Below are 20,422 nucleotides of genomic sequence, written 5' to 3'. Positions count from 1 at the left end.
CCCTTATTTTGAGGCTATGCCCCCTAGTTCTGCTTTCACCCGCCAGTGGAAACAACCTGCCCGCATCTATCCTATCTATTCCCTTCATAATCTTATATGTTTCTATAAGATCCCCCCTCATCCTTCTAAATTCCAACGAGTACAGTCCCAGTCTACTCAACCTCTCCTCGTAATCCAACCCCTTCAACTCTGGGATTAACCTAGTGAATCTCCTCTGCACACCCTCCAGTGCCAGTATGTCCTTTCTCAAGTAAGGAGACCAAAACTGAACACAATTTTCCAGGTGTGTCCTCACTAACACCTTATACAATTGCAGCATAACCTCCCTAGCCTGAAACTCCATCCCTCTAGCAATGAAGGACAAAATTCCATTTGCCGCCTTACCACCTGTTGCACCTGAAAACCAACTTTCTGCGACTCATGCACTAGCACACCCAGGTCTCTCTGCACAGCAGCATGTTTTAATATTTTATCATTTAAATGACAATCCCTTTTGCTGTTATTCCTACCAAAATGGATAACCTCACATTTGTCAACATTGTATTCCATCTGCCAGACCCTAGCCCATTCACTTAGCCTGTCCAAATCCCTCTGCAGACTTCCAGTATCCTCTGCACTTTTTGCTTTACCACTTATCTTAGTGTCATCTGCAAACTTGGACACATTGCCCTTGGTCCCCAACTCCAAATCATCTATGTAAATTGTGAACAGTAGTGGGCCCAACACTGATCCCTGAGGGACACCACTAGCTACTGATTGCCAACCAGAGAAACACCCATTAATCCCCACGCTTTGCCTTCTATTAATTAACCAATCCTCTATACATGCTACTACTTTCCCCTTAATGCCATGCATCTTTATCTTATGCAACAACCTTTTGTGTGGCACCTTATCAAAGGCTTTCTGGAAATCCAGATATACCACATCCATTGGCTCCCCGTTATCTACCGCACTGTTAATGTCCTCAAAAAATTCCATTAAATTAGTTAGGCACGACCTGCCCTTTATGAACCCATGCTGCGTCTGTCCAATGGGAAAATTTCCATCCAGATGCCTCGCTATTTCTTCCTTGATAGATTCCAGCATCTTCCCGACTACCGATGTTAACCTCACTGGCCTATAATTACCCACTTTCTGCCTACCTCCTTTTTTAAACAGTGGTGTCACGTTTGCTAATTTCCAATCCGCCGGGACCACCCCAGAGTCTAGTGAATTTTGGTAAATTATCACTAGTGCATTTGCAATTTCCCTAGCCATCTCTTTTAGCACTCTGGGATGCATTCCATCAGGGCCAGGAGACTTGTCTACCTTTAGCCCCATTAACTTGCCCATCACTACTTCCTTGGTGATATCAATCCTCTCAAGGTCCTCACCTGTCATAGCCTCATTTCCATCAGTCACTGGCATGTTATTTGTGTCTTCCACTGTGAAGACCGACCCAAAAAACCTATTCAGTTCCTCAGCCGTTTCCTCATCTCCCATTACTAAATCTCCCTTCTCATCCTCTAAAGGACCAATATTTACCTTAGCCACTCTTTTTTGTTTTATGTATTTGTAGAAACTTTTACTATCTGTTTTTATATTCTGAGCAAGTTTACTCTCATAATCTATCTTACTCTTCTTTATAGCTTTTTTACTAGCTTTCTGTTGCCCCCTAAAGATTTCCCAGTCCTCTAGACTCCCACTGATCTTTGCTACTTTGTATGTTTTTTCCTTCAATTTGATACTCTCCCTTATTTCCTTAGATATCCATGGTCGATTTTCCCTCTTTTTACCGTCCTTCCTTTTTGTTGGTATAAACCTTTGCTGGGCACTGTGAAAAATCACTTGGAAGGTTCTCCACTGTTCCTCAACTGTTTCACTATAAAGTATTTGCTCCCAGTCTACCTAAGCTAGTTCTTCTCTCATCCCATTGTAATCTCCTTTGTTCTAGCACAAAACACTCGTGCTTGATTTTACCTTCTCACCCTCCATCTGTATTTTAAATTCCACCATATTGTGATCGCTCCTTCCGAGAGGATCCCTAACTATGAGATCCTGAATCAATCCTGTCTCATTACACAGGACCAGATCTAGGACCGCTTGTTCCCTCGTAGGTTCCATTACATACTGTTCGAGGAAACTATCGCGAATACATTCTATAAACTCCTCCTCAAGGCTGCCTTGACCGACCTGGTTAAACCAATCAACATGTAGATTAAAATCCCCCATGATAACTGCTGTACCATTTCTACATGCATCTGTTATTTCTTTGTTTATTGCCTGCCCCACCATAATGTTACTATTTGGTGGCCTATAGATTACTCCTATCAGTGACTTTTTCGCCTTACTATTCTGGATTTCCACCCAAATGGATTCAACCTTATCCTCCATAGCACCGATGTCATCCCTTACTGTTGCCCGGATGTCATCCTTAAATAACAGAGCTACACCACCTCCCTGACCATCCACTCTGTCCTTCCAAAAAGTTTGATACCCTCGGATATTTAACTCCCAGTCGTGACCATCCTTTAACCATGTTTCAGTAATGACCACTAAATCATAGTCATTCACGATGATTTGCGCCATCAACTCATTTACTTTATTCCGAATACTACGAGCATTCAGGTAAAGTACACTTATGTTGGCTTTTTTACCTCTGTTCTTAATCTTAACACCTCGATCAGTAACCTCTCCTAAGTTATATTTCCTCTTAACCTTTCTCCTAATTTTCCTTGTCGTCGAACCCATATCTTCCTGTAACAACCTGCCGCGTCGCTTACCATTAATGTTTTCACTTCCCGTTTTATTTCTTTTAGTATTCCTGGTCCTATTCACTGAGCTCCCCTCAGTCACTGTACCTTGTACTGTCACCCTTTTTGATTTTTGACTATGGCTTCTCTGCCTTACACTTTCCCCCTTACTGCCTTTTATTTCTGTCCCTGTTTTACTACCTTCCAACTTCCTGTATCGGTTCCCATCCCCCTGCCACATTAGTTTAAACTCTCCCCAACAGCTCTAGCAAACCCCCCCCCCCCCCCCAGGACATCGGTTCCAGTCCTGCCCAGGTGCAGACCATCCGGTTTGTACTGGTCCCACCTCCCCCAGAATCGGTTCCAATGTCCCAGGAATTTGAATCCCTCCCTCTTGCACCATCTCTCGAGCCACGTATTCATCCTCTCTATCCTGACATTCCTACTCTGACTAGCTCGTGGCACTGGTAGCAATCCTGAGCTTACTACCTTTGAGGTCCTACTTTTTAGTTTAACTCCTAGCTCCCTAAATTCAGCTTGTAGGACCTCGTATCGTTTTTTTTACCTATATCGTTGGTGCCTATGTGCACCACGACAGCTGGCTGTTCACCCCCCCCCCCCCCCCCCCCCAGAATGTCCTGCAGCCGCTCCGAGACATCCTTGACCCTTGCACCAGGGAGGCAACATATCATCCTGGAGTCTCGATTGCGTCCGCAGAACCGCCTGTCTATTCCCCTTACAATTGAGTCCCCTATCACTATAGCCCTGCCATTCTTCTTCCTGCCCAGCTGCGCAGCAGAGCCAGCCACGGTGCCATGAACCTGGCTGCTGCTGCCTTCCCCTGGTGAGCCATCTCCCTCAACAGTATCCAAAGCGGTATATCTGTTTTGCAGGGAGATGACCGCAGAGGACACCTGCACTGCCTTCCTACTCTTGCTCTGTCTTTTGGTCACCCATTTACTATCTCCCTCCGTACCTTTCACCTGCGGTGTGACCAACTCGCTAAACGTGCTATCCACGACGTCCTCAGCATCGTGGACGCTCCAAAGTGAGTCCATCCGCAGCTCCAGAGCCATCAAGCGGTCTAACAGGAGCTGCAACTGGACACACTTCATGCACGTGAAGGAGCCAGGGACAGTAGACGTGTCCCTAAGCTCCCACATCGCACACGAGGAGCATGACACGGGTCTGAGATCTCCTGCCATGTCTTAAACCTTTGGTTAACTTCAACAATTTCAATTTCCCCCCCCCCAAAAATTAAATAAATAAATAAACAATGAAGAAAAAAATAAATAAATATACCAATGAAAAGAAACAGAAAAACAGAAACACTACTTACCAGTCACAAAAAGCACTTCCTCCCCACCCAGCTTCGAATTCCCACCTCGATTCAAATTCCCAAACTCACTCCTGGCTGTCTTCTCTGTCTCACTGGGAGAACTCGCCTCACTTACGAAGGCTCTATACCAGTTATTGCCAGGTTTTATACTCGATGCCCCATCCAATGAAGGCAAGCATTCCGTATGCTTTCTTGACTACCTTGTCTACTGGTGCTGCCACTTTCAAAGATCTATGGACATGCACACCCTCCTTATGGCAGCCCAGATCTCCTTATGGCAGTGTTCTTCAAACTCGGGTGTCGGGAGGGTCACGGAGCCATCCTTCGCTGCACTCCTGATCGCGCGAATCAGCCGCTGTAGCCAGCTTTTCACAACGCCGGCTGCAAGCAGCCTTCAAAATGGCCGCGAACATATTTTAAAAATCGGCCGCATTGCGCATGCGTGCAATGTGGCAGCTTTTTTTAAACGGTCGCAGCTTTTTGCTTTACAAGTTCAGGGGTGGTTTATTCATTTTATTCATGTATTTTATTCATTTAATTTTTTTTTTTCATTTATTTTATTCATTTTTTATTTTTTTTTGCAAGTTAGGGAGGGTTTATTTGATAACATTTTACAGGAAAAAAATGCAGAACTTTGGACAGATGGAGACGCCATACTTTCCGACACCGGAAGGCTTCCCCTTCATCCAACAGGTTCCATTGGAGGAGCGTGTACAAGGGTCAAAGGGACCCAAAACCATTTCCTCCATTTTTGTCAGCAGCAAACTAGGTAAGAGAAAATGGTGGGTTGCGCAGGTCAGCCGGCGTGGGCCGCGAAGATCAGCCGGCGTGGGTCCCGAAGGTCGGCCGGGTTGGGTCCCGAAGGTCGGCCGGTTGGTAAAAATGGGTCCCCGGAAAAAAAGTTTGAAGGACACTGCCTTATGGCACACCTCGTCTGATTGAGCCATACTCCAGTCCCACCAGAGGAGTATTACATTCCCTGGGCACGCATGCACTTTTTGCCGTCAAACACCACACAATCTGGAAGGACCACAAAAATCCATCTCGAGTGGGAGCCACCAAATTTGCCACCACTCACTCCATGGCCACCACCGAAGTCCTCGTTAGCGCTGACCTTCATCACAAAGTCTATCACTCTGATCAACTAATCAAATAGGAGTGATCGGGACTTCAAGAACTCCATGCTCAGTCCAGTTCTATGCAGCTGCATTCGAGACAGACTTTCATCTGGTCGGAACTACATTACCCATGCTGCAAATGGCCTCGAAGACTGCGCAGTGAGGAGCACCAATGTAGAATCAGGCAGCCAGCCCGCAGTGCCTGATGGGAGTTGTAGTTGTGCCGTGCGGGAAGAAGTTGGCACCCAGCGTTAAGAAGTTGGAATGGAAGTAAGCGCGCTGACTTGAATTGAAAAGCAAAGATTGACCCTGTATACAACTGAAGAGGAAAAAAGCCCACTGACTGGACAACACAGAAGAGTTGCAGGAGGATAGTGTGGTCGGGCATGTCAAAGGCTGCAGAGAGGTTGCTTCTCTCTCCACAGATGTTTCCTGATCTGAGCATTTCCAGCATTTTCTGAATCTCTGTTACATTTCCAGCATTCACAGTATTTTCCCCATTGGATTCTAAAAGCTGGCTGTGTGCATTTCAGGGAAGTGCAGACTATGGGCTGATTTGATGGAGCGTTGAAAATAACAACAGTTTGTCTTCATGACAAATTATTTCAATTGGAGAGGTCAGGGAGGAGTTGAGTAAGGGCAGAACTACAGGCTCATCAATCATTAAAAGTAGCAATGCAGCTCAACAAGAACATATTATTAAAAAATCTAACAATAACAGTGGGGTCCATTTTTGGAGAAATAGAATTGAAAAGGAGAGATGATGTTGAACGTGTCTGGAACCTTGTTTAGACCACACTTGGAAAGCTGTGCACATAAAACATATTAAAAAAGGACAGAAAGGAACTGGAGAAGGATGATATTGAGAATTGAGAGATTGTAACTATCAGAAACGATTGAACAGACTAGCAATCTTTTCCCTAGAAAGGACCTGCTTGTTAGGTGAATTGGACATTCTGAATTCTCCCTCAGTGTACCTGAACAAGCGACTTGGGGATTTTCACAGTAACTTCATTGTGGTGTTAAAGTAGATCTGTAAAGATTTAATCACCTGCTAATGCTCGCATTCCTAGCATTGTTTGGCATCTTTGAATTTGTCTATATATGTGTTTCTGGAACAGACCTCTTCATTCACCTGAGGAAGGAGCAGCGCTCCGAAAGCTAGTGACATCGAAACAAACCAGTTGGACTTTAACCTGGTGTTGTAAGACTTCGTACTGTGCTCACCCCAGTCCAACGCCAGCATCTCCACATCGTGTTAAAGTAAGCCTACTTGTGACACTAATAAAGATTATTATCACAGAAATCTAAAAAATGATGAGTTATAAAATGAAGAATTTTGGGGTAAATTGAGAGATGTTCTCACTTTTGCAGAGGAGTCCAAAGCTAATAATAATCGCTTGTCACAAGTAGGCTTCAATGAAGTTACTGTGAAAAGCCCCTAGTCGCCACATTCCGGCACCTGTTCGGGGAGGCCGGTACGGGAATTGAACCTGCGCTGCTGGCATTGTTCTGCATTACAAGCCAGCTGTTTAGCCCACTGTGCAAAATAAGCCCCTTAACCAGCTAGGGTCCCGAAATATAAGATGGTCAATAATAAATCCAATGAGGAATTCCAGAGAAACGTCTTTCCCAAGAGAATGATTTAAATGTGGAGCTTTCTCCCAAAGCTTTGACAGAGTCATTGGACTCAAAATGTTAGCTCTTTTCTTTCCCTACAGATGCTGCCAGACCTGCTGAGATTGTCCAGCATTTTCTCTTTCGTTTCAGATTCCAGCATCTGCAGTAATTTGCTTTTAACTGGCCTTGGGCAGTGAGTTTGGTCTGAGTGGGAGTCAGGTATTTGTTTATCAGAGATGGGATTTTGTGGAGGAGAGAGAGATTGTTCAACACAAGAGATTTATATTGGTTCATATTTCAAACTATAAAAATGCCTCTTAAAACCCCAAGTTTCTAACTTGTGCCCTGGCTACCACTTCAATGTGACAAGAATTGTGGCAGAAACATTCACATATTGATCTTTCATTGCTGCTTCCTTCAGTCTGATGTGTTGTGAAGCATCTCTCATTCCACTCAGCTTGTCTACCTCCAGCAGTTCCAGCATCTGTTACTCAGAATAGTATTCATGTTCTGTCAAATGTTCACTTCTTTCTTCAGATTATTTACAATCAAATCAACCCCAGATGGTGTAATTCAGACTTTCTTTTTTGATATTTTGTTTTGACTGCGAGCAGTAAAAGGACAGTTTCTAGAAGCAAAGGATGCCTCCTGTGAGATGGAGCTTGCCACCTCTATAGGTGTTTAGTTATTTCTCTTCCTGCAGCTAGTGGTGCCAAAGGCAGACTTTCATCTGTTCCCAAAGCAAGGTTTTTCCTGGAATAGGTCACTACCCTGTCACCAGAGGCTTTTAGCTTGAGGGGTGCCACTCCACACTCAGTAAGTCTGACCAGGAGTCTCTCCCACTCTTACCGACAGCTATTGATGTGTTGGAAGATTTTCCAGGTTGATATTCAATCTGTTTGGCCTCATTATGAAAGCACCTTCCTTGGTCATCAAGTCCTGGGGCGGAACTCAAACCCAGAGCTTCTTTCTCAGAGGCAGGGACACGACCCACTGCATCACAAAACCATCTTGGTGCTTCTTAGGATGGCCCTGTCATTAATGACTTTACAATGCCGCAGATATCACATAAATGAGCTGCCTCTCACTTTCCCCGGTCTCAATTTAAAAGCAGTAAATGTCACACCGTCAAACCATTACAAACAAACTAAAATGAATAGATTTATTAACATAGATGATATTAGACAGTATAAAAGTCATTCCTGTTTATCATCTTTTTTCCCATTTCATTTATTTTAATTTATTATTTTGGTCTATAATCGGGATGTGCCTTTAGCAGAAGACTCAGTTGAAACAGCCGGCTTGTCAGGACACTGTGTTTCCAGGTTTTGATTTTTGAGAGCAGAGGCCAAACTCCTCGGCACCGAGTGAATCTTAGGAACTGGTTTTACATAAGAACATAAGAACTAGGAGCAGGAGTAGGCCATCTGGCCCCTCGAGCCTGCTCCACCATTCAATGAGATCATGGCTGATCTTTTGTGGACTCAGCTCCACTTTCCGGCCCGAACACTATAACCCTTAATCCCTTTATTCTTCAAAAAACTATCTATCTTTATCTTAAAAACATTTAATGAAGGAGCCTCTACTGCTTCACTGGGCAAGGAATTCCATAGATTCACAACCCTTTGGGTGAAGAAGTTCCTCCTAAACTCAGTCCTAAATCTACTACCCCTTATTTTGAGGCTATGCCCCCTAGTTCTGCTTTCACCCGCCAGTGGAAACAACCTGCCCGCATCTATCCTATCTATTCCCTTCATAATCTTATATGTTTCTTTAAGATCCCCCCTCATTCTTCTAAATTCCAACGAGTACAGTCCCAGTCTACTCAACCTCTCCTCGTAATCCAACCCCTTCAGCTCTGGGATTAACCTAGTGAATCTCCTCTGCACACCCTCCAGTGCCAGTACGTCCTTTCTCAAGTAAGCAGACCAAAACTGAACACAATACTCCAGGTGTGGCCTCACTAACACCTTATACAATTGTAGCAGAACCTCCCTAGTCTTAAACTCCATCCCTCTAGCAATGAAGGACAAAATTCCATTTGCCTTCTTAATCACCTGTTGCACCTGAAAAACAACTTTTTGCGACTCATGCACTAGCACACCCAGGTCTCTCTGCACAGCAGCATGTTTTAATATTTTATCATTTAAATAATAATCCCTTTTGCTGTTATTCCTACCAAAATGGATAACCTCACATTTGTCAACATTGTATTCCATCTGCCAGACCCTAGCCCATTCACTTAGCCTATCCAAATCCCCCTGCAGACTTCCAGTATCCTCTGCACCTTTTGCTTTACCACTTATCTTAGTGTCGTCTGCAAATTTGGACACATTGCTCTTGGTCCCCAACTCCAAATCATCCTATGTACATTGTGAACAGTTGTGGGCCCAACACTGATCCCTGAGGGACACCACTAGCTACTGATTGCCAACCAGAGAAACACCCATTAATCCCCACTCTTTGCTTTCTATTAATTAACCAATCCTCTATCCATGCTACTACTTTCCCCTTAATGCCATGCATCTTTATCTTATGCAACAACCTTTTGTGTGGCACCTTGTCAAAGGCTTTCTGGAAATCCAGATATACCACATCCATTGGCTCCCCGTTATCTACCGTACTGTTAATGTCCTCAAAAAAATTCCACTAAATTAGTTAGGCACGACCTGCCCTTTATGAACCCATGCTGCGTCTGTCCAATGGGACAATTTCCATCCAGGTGCCTCGCTATTTCTTCCTTGATGATAGATTCCAGCATCTTCCCTACTACCGAAGTTAAGCTCACTGGCCTATAATTACCCGCTTTCTGCCTACCTCCTTTTTTAAACAGTGGTGTCACGTTTGCTAATTTCCAATCCGCCGGGACCACCCCAGAGTCTAGTGAATTTTGGTAAATTATCACTAGTGCATTTGCAATTTCCCTAGCCATCTCTTTTAGCACTCTGGGATGCATTCCATCAGGGCCAGGAGACTTGTCTACCTTTAGCCCCATTAGCTTGCCCATCACTACCTCCTTGGTGATATCAATCCTCTCAAGGTCCTCACCTGTCATAGCCTCATTTCCATCAGTCACTGGCATGTTATTTGTGTCTTCCACTGTGAAGACCGACCCAAAAAACCTATTCAGTTCCTCAGCCGTTTCCTCATCTCCCATTACTAAATCTCCCTTCTCATCCTCTAAAGGACCAATATTTACCTTAGCCACTCGTTTTTGTTTTATGTATTTGTAGAAACTTTTACTATCTGTTTTTATATTCTGAGCAAGTTTACTCTCATAATCTATCTTACTCTTCTTTATAGCTTTTTTACTAGCTTTCTGTTGCCCCCTAAAGATTTCCCAGTCCTCTAGTCTCCCACTGATCTTTGCTACTTTGTATGTTTTTTCCTTCAATTTGATACTCTCCCTTATTTCCTTAGATATCCATGGTCGATTTTCCCTCTTTTTACCGCCCTTCCTTTTTGTTGGTATAAACCGTTGCTGAGCACTGTGAAAAATCACTTGGAAGGTTCTCCACTGTTTCTCAACTGTTTCACTATAAAGTCTTTGCTCCCAGTCTACCTTAGCTAGTTCTTCTCTCATCCCATTGTAATCTCCTTTGTTTAAGCACAAAACACTCGTGCTTGATTTTACCTTCTCACCCTCCATCTGTATTTTAAATTCCACCATATTGTGATCGCTCCTTCCGAGAGGATCCCTAACTATGAGATCCTGAATCAATCCTGTCTCATTACACAGGACCAGATCTAGGACCGCTTGTTCCCTCGTAGGTTCCATTACATACTGTTCGAGGAAACTATCGCGGATACTTTCTATAAACTCCTCCTCAAGGCTGCCTTGACCAACCTGGTTAAACCAATCAACATGTAGATTAAAATCCCCCATGATAACTGCTGTACCATTTCTACATGCATCTGTTATTTCTTTGTTTATTGCCTGCCCCACCATAATGTTACTATTTGGTGGCCTATAGATTACTCCTATCAGTGACTTTTTCGCCTTACTATTCCTGATTTCCACTCAAATGGATTCAACCTTATCCTCCATAGCACCGATGTCATCCCTTACTATTGCCCGGATGTCATCCTTAAATAACAGAGCTACACCACCTCCCTTACCATCCACTCTGTCCTTCCGAAAGGTTTGATACCCTCGGATATTTAACTCCCAGTCGTGACCATCCTTTAACCATGTTTCAGTAATGACCACTAAATCATAGTCATTCACGATGATTTGCGCCATCAACTCATTTACCTAATTCCGAATACTACGAGCATTCAGGTTAAGTACACTTATGTTGGCTTTTTTACCCCTGTTCTTAATCTTAACACCTCGATCAGTAACCTCTCCTAAGTTATATTTCCTCTTAACCTTTCTCCTAATTTTCCTTGTCGTCGAACCCATATCTTCCTGTAACAACCTGCCGCGTCGCTTACCATTAATGTTTTCACTTCCCGTTTTATTTCTTTTAGTATTCATGGTCCTATTCACTGAGCTCCCCTCAGTCACGGTACCTTGTACTGTCGCCCTTTTTGATTTTTGACTATGGCTTCTCTGCCTTACACTTTCCCCCTTACTGCCTTTTATTTCTGTCCCTGTTTTACTACCTTCCAACTTCCTGCATCGGTTCCCATCCCCCTGCCACATTAGTTTATGCTCTCCCCAACAGCTCTAGCAAACACCCCCCCTAGGACATCGGTTCCAGTCCTGCCCAGGTGCAGAACGTCCGGTTTGTACTGGTCCCACCTCCCCCAGAACCGGTTCCAATGTCCCAGGGATCTGAATCCCTCCCTCTTGCACCATCACTCGAGCCACGTATTCATCCTCTCTATCCTGACATTCCTACTCTGACTAGCTTGTGGCACTGGTAGCAATCCTGAGATTACTACCTTTGAGGTCCTACTTTTTAGTTTAACTCCTAGCTCCCTAAATTCAGCTTGTAGGACCTCGTCCCGGTTTTTACCTATATCGTTGGTGCCTATGTGCACCATGACAGCTGGCTGTTCACCCCCCCCCCCCCCCCAACCCCCAGAATGTCCTGCAGCCTCTCCGAGACATCCTTGACCCTTGCACCAGGGAGGCAACATACCATCCTGGAGTCTCGATTGCGTCCACAGAACCGCCTGTCTATTCCCCTTACAATTGAGTCCCCTATCACTGTAGCCCTGCCATTCTTCTTCCTGCCCAGCTGCGCAGCAGAGCCAGCTACGGTGCCATGAACCTGGCTGCTGCTGCCTTCCCCTGGTGAGCCATCTCCCTCAACAGTATCCAAAGCGGTATATCTGTTTTGCAGGGAGATGACCGCAGAGGACACCTGCACTGCCTTCCTACTCTTGCTCTGTCTTTTGGTCACCCATTTTCTATCTCCCTCAGTACCTTTCACCTGCGGTGTGACCAACTCGCTAAACGTGCTATCCACAACGTCCTCAGCATCGCGGATGCTCCAAAGTGAGTCCATCCGCAGCTCCAGAGCCGTCAAGCGGTCTAACAGGAGCTGCAACTGGACACACTTCTTGCACGTGAAGGAGCCAGGGACAGTGGACGTGTCCCTGAGCTCCCACATCGCACACGAGGGGCATGACACGGGTCTGAGATCTCCTGCCATGTCTTAAACCTTCGGTTAACTTCAACAATTTCAATTTCCCCCCAAAAAATTTAAATAAATAAATAAACAACGAAGAAAAAAATAAATAAATATACCAATGAAAAGAAAGAGAATAACAGAAACACTACTTACCAGGGATAAAAAGCACTTCCTCCCCACCCAACTTTGAATTCCCACCTCGATTCAAATTCCCAAACTCAATCTTAGCTGTGTCTCACTCCTGGCTGTCTTCTCTCTGGCTCACTGGGCGAACTCACTGGGCGAACTCACTGGGCGAACTCACTGGGCGAACTCACTGGGCGAACTCACTGGGCGAACTCACTGGGCGAACTCACTGGGCGAACTCACTGGGCGAACTCACTGGGCGAACTCACTGGGCGAAAGTTTACAAGTGGCTCTTTTTAAACTGTCCTGAATTGACTCCCCTCCCCCACCTGCTTTTAGATCAAAGTAGATTAAAGTGACTGACACTTAATTGCCAACCAGTTATGTGAGTGGGTGGGACAGCCCTTGTTAACCTACACTGCACAATACTAGCTTAATTTAAATTAATTTAAACTCCTGAAATTTAAAAGGAGCTGCCTTACTGATTCAATTCAATTTAATTCAGTTTTGGAGAAAGTCGGTTCCATTGGTTAACTGGCAACTGGTGGGTTGGCCAGGGACAGTATTCTGCTTAACAACAATCAGTGATTGGTTCCTGCGTGATGCTTTCTGAGATAACTGGGCAGAAGCATGTAGACCGTGGAAGTAAAAGGAATGCGGTCTCTTGCTGCTGAAATGAAACAACGGTTATATTGTTCTAAAGCCAGTGAGTGCCTTTGCTGTGAACTTGAAATGATGCGGTGTCTGCAGAGAACGTAGACAACTTTGCCAGAGAAAACATCTCAAGCCTAAAAAGGAAGTACCAAAACAAAAGCTGGACTTAAGAAAGACACTGATTAGAAGTCATCCCAGTCCATCAAAGATCTTTATTCTTTTGTTTTAATAATATTTTCTTTACGTTTCCACCACCCCTTTCCCCTGTGTTTGTTTGTCTGTGTGTGCGTGTGTCAAGGGTGAGGGCAGTTAGAAAGGAGGGGTTAGGAAAGGGGTATTTGCTAGTCAGTTACATTTTCTGCCTGTTTAATTATAATACTGTACATCAGTAAGGTTACTTATGTGAAAGTTACAAACCTGGTGACTGCAGTTTGTTGGTCTCAGCCAAGGACCTCATATTTGAAATAAAATCTAATTTTACCTGTGTTGTGACTCCGGATCAAGTGGGGCTGGAATTGAACATGCACTATCCAAAAGTGTTGTGACAACAGAAGCATAAAAATACTGCCAGAAATTAATGAGACTAAATGAACAATTACAACACAGAATAAGGAACATGGTGTGTGTGCGCGGTGATGTCATTGACACATGTGCAGAGGGTATCAGAAATATTCAGGTCAGGTAGTAACTCGCCCCCTCCCACACCAGTTGACCGCCCCAGCTGCTACTCTCCCATCACCTCCGCACATACTATCCCTGCTGAGATCTCACGATCAAATGTCTCTTATTTTATTTCCTCAGAGTTGGTCAATTCAATCTCTGAGTCATTGTCACTTCCCGTGCAAGAGAAACTCCCCAAGCACAATTTCTGCCTTGGGGACAGAGTTACTCCCTGAGTCACACTTTTACTCCCCAACTCAGTGTTAATCCACAAGTCACAGTGTTACTCCCCAAGTCACAGCGTTGCTCCCAAAGTCACAGGTTCCCAAGCCACAGCGTAACTCCATATGGCCCAGATTCACTCCCTGAGTAAGAGTCACTCCCCAAGTCAGTGTTATTCCCTGAGTTACAGCGTAACCCCACATGCCCCAGAGTCACTCCCAAGCCACAGTTACTCCCTGAGGAGTCCACATATCAACCCTGTACAAGTTAGTTTACAGACATCTCTTAAAACCGCACAAGTGGAGGCAGTGGCTGATTTCTATGGACAGTTGCCTCTGTGAAACATGCAAATCCCAATCCGGCCCATTTTTGATCCCACGAAACCGGGAGATGCGTAATCGGGGAGAACAGGACTCCTGGATTTGGGCTTCTTCTATTGTCCTTACAATGGAAAGGCTCTCTGTAAGGATAAAAATCAGACAAAAGAAAAAATCCCATAACGTGCAAGATAAAGGGGTCAAGGGAGCAATGTTGGGAGCAAGTATCGACCCTAATGCCTGCTATGTCGCCCCATCCCTGTGACGTGACCTCTCCTGTACCAGAGGTGTGTCCAGCAGATGTCTGCACTAGTCTGCTGCTGGCCAGAAGGTACTGGTGCTACAATCTGAGACAGAATCTGCCTTAATGCATTTGAAGTTTTATTGCTTCATTGCAGAAGCTGACAATGAGTCTCATTCTGCTGCTGAAGAATCTCATTGTTTCTTTGTAGATGCTGCTGAAGAATCTCATTGTTTCTTTGCAGATGCTGCTGAAGAATCTCATTGTTTCTTTGTAGATGCTGCTGAAGAATCTCATTGTTTCTTTGTAGAAGCTGTTGAAGAATGTCATTGTCTCTTTGCAGATTCTGGCCAACCTTAAATTCAGTTAAGGTTTGCTGAAGCAAGTTAGAAGTGGCCTGATAACTTTCCATCTTTTCTAGCTGCTCCTGATGTAAGTGCTCAAGGAGTTTCAGATCATTTTCATGTTCTTCAACAGCAGCAAAGGCCTGATGTTGTCCATGTGCTCGTGGAGACGGCGGAGCTTCTGCTCCCAAAGCCGCAGGTTCCTCACCACCGGAATGTTCTGAGTACCGTCCCTTCACCATATCAGCCAGATCATCACAGGTCTCCTCCTTCACACAAGCCGCAATATTTACTTTGAAGTCATCAACACTGCCCTCCAAATCAGACATCTTACCCTCCTGACACTCCTCTCCCTCCTCCACTGCAGCCGCCATGCCACATTGCAGTGAGGTATTCACCTCCGTCGCTTCCTCAGCCCTTTCAGGAATCTCGGTCGCTGCTGCCAACTCTCCTCCATCACCAGCTGATGTGTTCATTGACACCTGTGCATCTGTCCGAGGAAGAAAATCACAATTATTCTGTTGTCACATAAATCAACTCTCCTCCTGATGGTTTAAACACTCAACTGCTGACATCACCTTCGCTCATCCCCATGTCTGATCCTCCATTGGTTATCATAGGGATGGAGAGGTCAAACAGGTTCCTCGTGAACTCCTCCTGTTCCGTCAGCTCCTTGATGTACGGAACCAGCTCTCCAGTCATTGAGCGCTCCTGGGTGTCCTGGGCCAGCTTTACCTAAAGGGAGAGATGAAAAGTATAACTGAATCATGGTCCAGCCTTTGCTGTGTTGTCTTGTGACACATTTTATGAGTATTGGAGAGTTTTCAGCCTACACCCAGGGGAACTTCTGATTAGAGATCAATCTTATGACAAAGTCAGAGCCATCTCCAAGGTAACTGCATTTTACAAAACCTCAAAAAATTAGCAAAGAAATATAATGTGATCTGTATTTTCAACTCAAAAACTTTAATTTCAAGTTTCAAATATTAACACATATATTTAATATTCAGATAATACCCTCTTGTCTATTACAGGGATACTTGTGCAAAAGCAGGAGCTTCTATATTGATGTCATCTTTTAGTGATGATTGGTAATTTGGTCAAAGGTTAAATTGACCTTCTTGAAACATTTGGACTGATGGTGGGAGAGGTTGGAGATAAGACAGTGCTGAGGAAGGACCATTCCCCTGTGTGAACACTGGAGTGTAAGAGAAGAAGGGAAGCCGCAATAATAATATTCTGGTGTATGTGGAGATCCAATGACCATGAGAATGATTTGTCACATGTGAATGGTTTGTCTCGTGTGTGAATGTGTTGCTCTGCACAGTGAAAGTGACTCGGGAATGATATGTCACATACCATACATGTGAATGTGTCGGTATACACAAGAATGTTCTTGGGGTGAAAAGGGTTATATTATGTCGACAAGATGTGAAGACCAAACTTGTGTTCCCTTGAATGTAGAAAATTAAGAGACAATTTCATTAAAGTGTTTAAGATGATTAAACCAGTTGATAGAGTCGTGAGAGAGAAACTATTCCACTGGTGAGAGAGTCCAGAACAAGGGGACAGAACATTAAAATTAGAGCTCAGCTGTTATGGGGTGATGTCAGCAAACACTTCTTCACAAAAAGGGGACTGGAAATGTGGAACTCTCTCCACACAAAAACCTGGTGAGCCCGGGGGACAGTTGAAAATGTCAAAACTGAGATTTATATGTTTATTGTTAAACAAGGGGATTAAGGGTTACAGAGCCAAGTCTGGTGGATCGAGTTCAGATATGGATCAGCTATGATCTAATTGAATGGTGTAACAGACTCAAGGGATGACTCCAGTTCCTCTATTTCTTAAATTTCTCGTGATTGTTCTCTCATCTCCAGCAATTCGCCACTGTCATCCTCTTCAACCTCCAGTTGAGCTTCCGACTCCATATCCTCCCCATCACAAAGATTCCCCCCTCTCTAACATCATCCATTTCCAACAACCACACTGAACCCGCATTAGTAAATCTGTTCTGTTGTTTAGCTCAGTGGGCTAGATAGCTGGTTTGTAGTGCAGAACAAGGCCAGCAGCGCCAGTTCAATTCCCGTACCGGCTCATTACCCGAACAGGCGCTGGAATGTGGCAACGAGGGGCTTTTCACAACTTCATGGCAGTGTTCATGTAAGCCTACTTTTGACAATAATAGATTATATATATATATATATAAATCCTCAGCCATGCAGACTGAGTGAAGTCTTTGTCACAAACTTCACACTGACACATCTTTTTGTCAGTGTGGAAGTCTGTGTGCAGGTGTGTTGCTGACTGTGTGAGGCTCAGTCACTCACCTCACTTGTCTTCCCTGCTGTGTGAATGCGACGGTGATCCAACATGCCCCATAATTGTTCAAAGTCCTTATTACACACCTCACACGTGAATGTTTTCTCCTGACCTGTGTGAATGCGCCGGTGTTTCACCAGGCCTGACAGCTGTGTAAAGTCCTTATTACACACGTCACACTTGAATGTTTTCCTCTCCCCTGTGTGAATGCGCCGGTGTTTCATCAGGCCTGATTTCTCTCTAAAGTCCTTATTACACACCTCACACTTGAATGGCTTCTCACCAGTGTGAAGGCGTTGGTGTTCATGGAATCTCGATGGCCGGTCAAAAGATTTCTTACACACTTTACACTTAAATGCTTTCTCCCCGGTGTGAGTGCGTTGATGGACACGGAGGATCGATGACTGGGAGAACGATTTCTTGCACACCTCACAGGTGAATGGTTTCTCCCCAGTGTGAATGCGTCGGTGTTGCACAAGTGCCGATGAACGCGTGAAGGCTCGGTCACACAACTCACACCTGAAGGGATTCTCCCCTGTGTGAATGCTCTGGTGTATCAGGAAATCAGTAGACGTTGCGAAAGCTTTATCACAAAACTCACACTTGAAGGGTTTCTCCCCTGTGTGGATTCTCTGATGGACCTGGAGGTTCGATACCTGTGTGAAAGCTTTCTCACACACGTTACAGCGGAACGGCTTCTCCCCGGTGTGAATGCGTTTGTGTCTGTGGAGATGTGATGAAAGCGAGAATGATTTGTTGCAAACCTCACACGTGAATGGTTTCTCTCCAGTGTGAGTGAGTTGGTGGTTATGAAAGTGGGATGAGGACGTGAATGATTTGTCACACAATTCACACTTGAACAGTTTCTCCTCCATGTGGCTGTCCCTGTGGTTACAGCTGGTACAATTGAGACTGTAGAGCTGTCCTCACACACTGCACTCTTGAACAGCCTCTCACCTGTAGGAATGAGTCAGTGTTTCATGAGACTCGGTCAATGATTGAAGCTCTCACCACACTTGGAGTCCACACACACTTCTTCCCAGCCTCATCCTGACTGATCACTCACAGCTGAACCTTCGGACAGGGTGGTTCTGATGGAAGGTTCTACACCACTGACCAATTTCAAATCTGATGATTTGTCAAAGCTTCCCCTGACCGGACTGATTTCCAGGTAATGGTTTCACTGCCCAACCTTCTATGTGTTTAGCAATGTTGTGAAGGGACTGGATGTCTTTCCACAGATTGCAGCTGCTCCTTGGGTAATGGTCAGCATCTATCTGCGGTGTCTATCCTCTCTGTATTCTCTGGTGTAGTACGCTGCAATCCTTCTGTAAAACAGGAAAAGGAAACATGATTTCTTCCAACTCCCTCTCCTCATTTGCTAAAGGGACTGACTCCTCAGTGAGAGACTGTTCCACGGTGAGCAAGTCTGCTACTCCCCTGTGTGGGGAACAGACACAAGTCCTTTCTCTGACCTCACTGACTGTCTGTTTCCAGTATGGACACGGGATAGGGACCAGTAGCAGACAACATGGCTACTTTCTTTCCTCCACCCAGCCCCCATCTTCCCAGGTACTGTGAGGGCAAAGGAAAAGACAGTTGTGCAGAGGGTAAACAGACGATCCATTTACTATCGACTTGTTTTGTGCTCGCAAAGACCAGTTTTACCCTTCAAATATCTGGTTATTATAAAAACACTCAGGAATTCTATGGAGATTTTGAAATTTCTCTCCTTGTTTTCCAAAATTGTTTCAAGAAAACTCACTGGGCAGGAAGCGCTGGAAGCTAAGGAAAATATTGCCTCAGTGTCGCTGATTGAAGGGTTCAGGTTTATTCCAGGAAATTAGATACACTGCACTCATTCAGACTGCACATCCCAAATTCAGCTCTCCGATACAGAAACTGGGCAAAACTATCAAATCCAAGCCCAGGCTTCTGGGAATGGCCGAGGCCTTCAGGCAAAATCCTGAAAGAGGACGTTGATAGTCATTTAAATAAATGTGTCTGCCCCTCCCGATAATTACACCTCAACTTCTCATATTCAGCAATGACCACGAACAAAACTCAGCCTGTAAATCAGAAGGGAAATGCTTCCAATAAACACACACAATATCCAACACACATCCAATCAAACAGCTCAGCACAAAGCACCGAGAAAATAGGTCTCTGAGCTGGATCTTCTCACACAGCATAAGGGGCATTTCCACACCTGATTGCCCACAGGATCGTCAGACTGCCTGAACATTAGTGTGGATATTGTGCAATGTAATTCTTCTAAATTCTGCTCCTTCACTCACCATCTCCGGACTTGGTTTGGAGTCCCTACAGGAAGTGAAGCAGCTGTGGTAGAGGAAGAGGAGAGAATGGGCAGAGTGGGTGGGCTCTCTGATTGACGTCTCTCACAGCCAATCCAAATATTTCTGCAGTAACAGGAGTTTCCTGAAGTTTGGGAAACTGACCGGGGAAACGGAGGCGACTTTGAGCAGCAGCTCAGGTGGGGATTTAAACTTGTCATTGTCCCATCTGAATAAAATCTCACTTATTGCAGCTGCTGTCTCAGTTCCCCTGGTTTGACAGAGATTTCTAGTGTGGGAATAGCATTCTTCATCCTCGGAGACTTTCAAACTGACAACAGCAGTGTGGGATGTGTAGCCTCGGATGTGTTTGACAGCAGATCAGAAGAGGAAGACCCACAGCATCCAAGGCAGCAATGACGTGCAGTGATGGCATCTGCACATGCACAGGAAAGAGAGAGAGGGGGGCACAGGAGAGAGGGAGTAATTTACTCTCCGTTGCTACCCAACTCCGTTTTCCATCGTCTTTTCGCCTCCTCTTTCCCTGCTCTCCTTCCTCCTCAATCTTCTCTTCTCCATTCTGTCCTCTCACATCTCTCCCCCGCTATCCTACCTCTTTCAGTAATCGGCATAAAACCGTTCCTCTCATTCCCAATTGGGGCTGTGGTAATTCCTGTGGTTGGTACCAGCTTCCTGGGTGATAGTTAGAAAATTAGTGCTAAAGCGTGAAAGTTCAATTCATGCTTGATCTAATTTACAGTTAAAATTCCCGATCCGGTCAATTTCAGCTGGATTGCGCTGATAAAATGAACACAGTATAGATTAAATTGAAGGCCACAACACGTGCA

General features: G+C 44.8%; 1 protein-coding gene across 2 annotated transcripts; it reads right to left on the bottom strand.

Annotated features, from left to right (window-relative positions):
* Positions 1–13,366: 13,366 nt before the first annotated feature.
* On the bottom strand, positions 13,367–19,620 carry LOC140390126 (uncharacterized). Of its 2 annotated transcripts, none has more exons than XM_072475053.1 (4): positions 19,578–19,620; positions 17,289–18,608; positions 15,537–15,693; positions 13,367–15,448 (listed from the first exon to the last, which is right to left on the bottom strand). In XM_072475053.1, exons 2-4 carry the CDS (start codon positions 18,153–18,155, stop codon positions 14,763–14,765), a joined length of 1,710 nt encoding a protein of 569 aa, XP_072331154.1. In that variant the 5' UTR covers positions 18,156–18,608; positions 19,578–19,620; the 3' UTR covers positions 13,367–14,762. The 2 variants fall into 2 exon arrangements, with proteins under 2 accessions (XP_072331154.1, XP_072331155.1); XM_072475054.1 differs by lacking the exon at positions 19,578–19,620 and adding an exon at positions 19,490–19,559.
* Between the last annotated feature and the right edge of the window lie 802 nt (positions 19,621–20,422).

Source organism: Scyliorhinus torazame, chromosome 14 (assembly GCF_047496885.1).
Source record: "Scyliorhinus torazame isolate Kashiwa2021f chromosome 14, sScyTor2.1, whole genome shotgun sequence".
NCBI lineage: Eukaryota > Metazoa > Chordata > Chondrichthyes > Carcharhiniformes > Scyliorhinidae > Scyliorhinus > Scyliorhinus torazame.
The sequence above is the reverse complement of the archived record's forward strand: the minus strand, read 5'-3'. Positions and strand labels throughout refer to the sequence as shown.

Bases quoted from the DNA above. Each gene is read 5' to 3' on its own strand.
- LOC140390126 (XM_072475053.1), bottom strand. From the start codon at position 18,155: ATGGAGGAGAAACTGTTCAAGTGTGAATTGTGTGACAAATCATTCACG. The intron at 15,694-17,288 runs GTGAGTGACTGA...CTCTCCCTTTAG, and splicing joins CAGCAGGGAAGACAAGTGAG to GTAAAGCTGGCCCAGGACAC. The intron at 15,449-15,536 runs GTGATGTCAGCA...TTCCTCGGACAG, and splicing joins AGACATGGGGATGAGCGAAG to ATGCACAGGTGTCAATGAAC.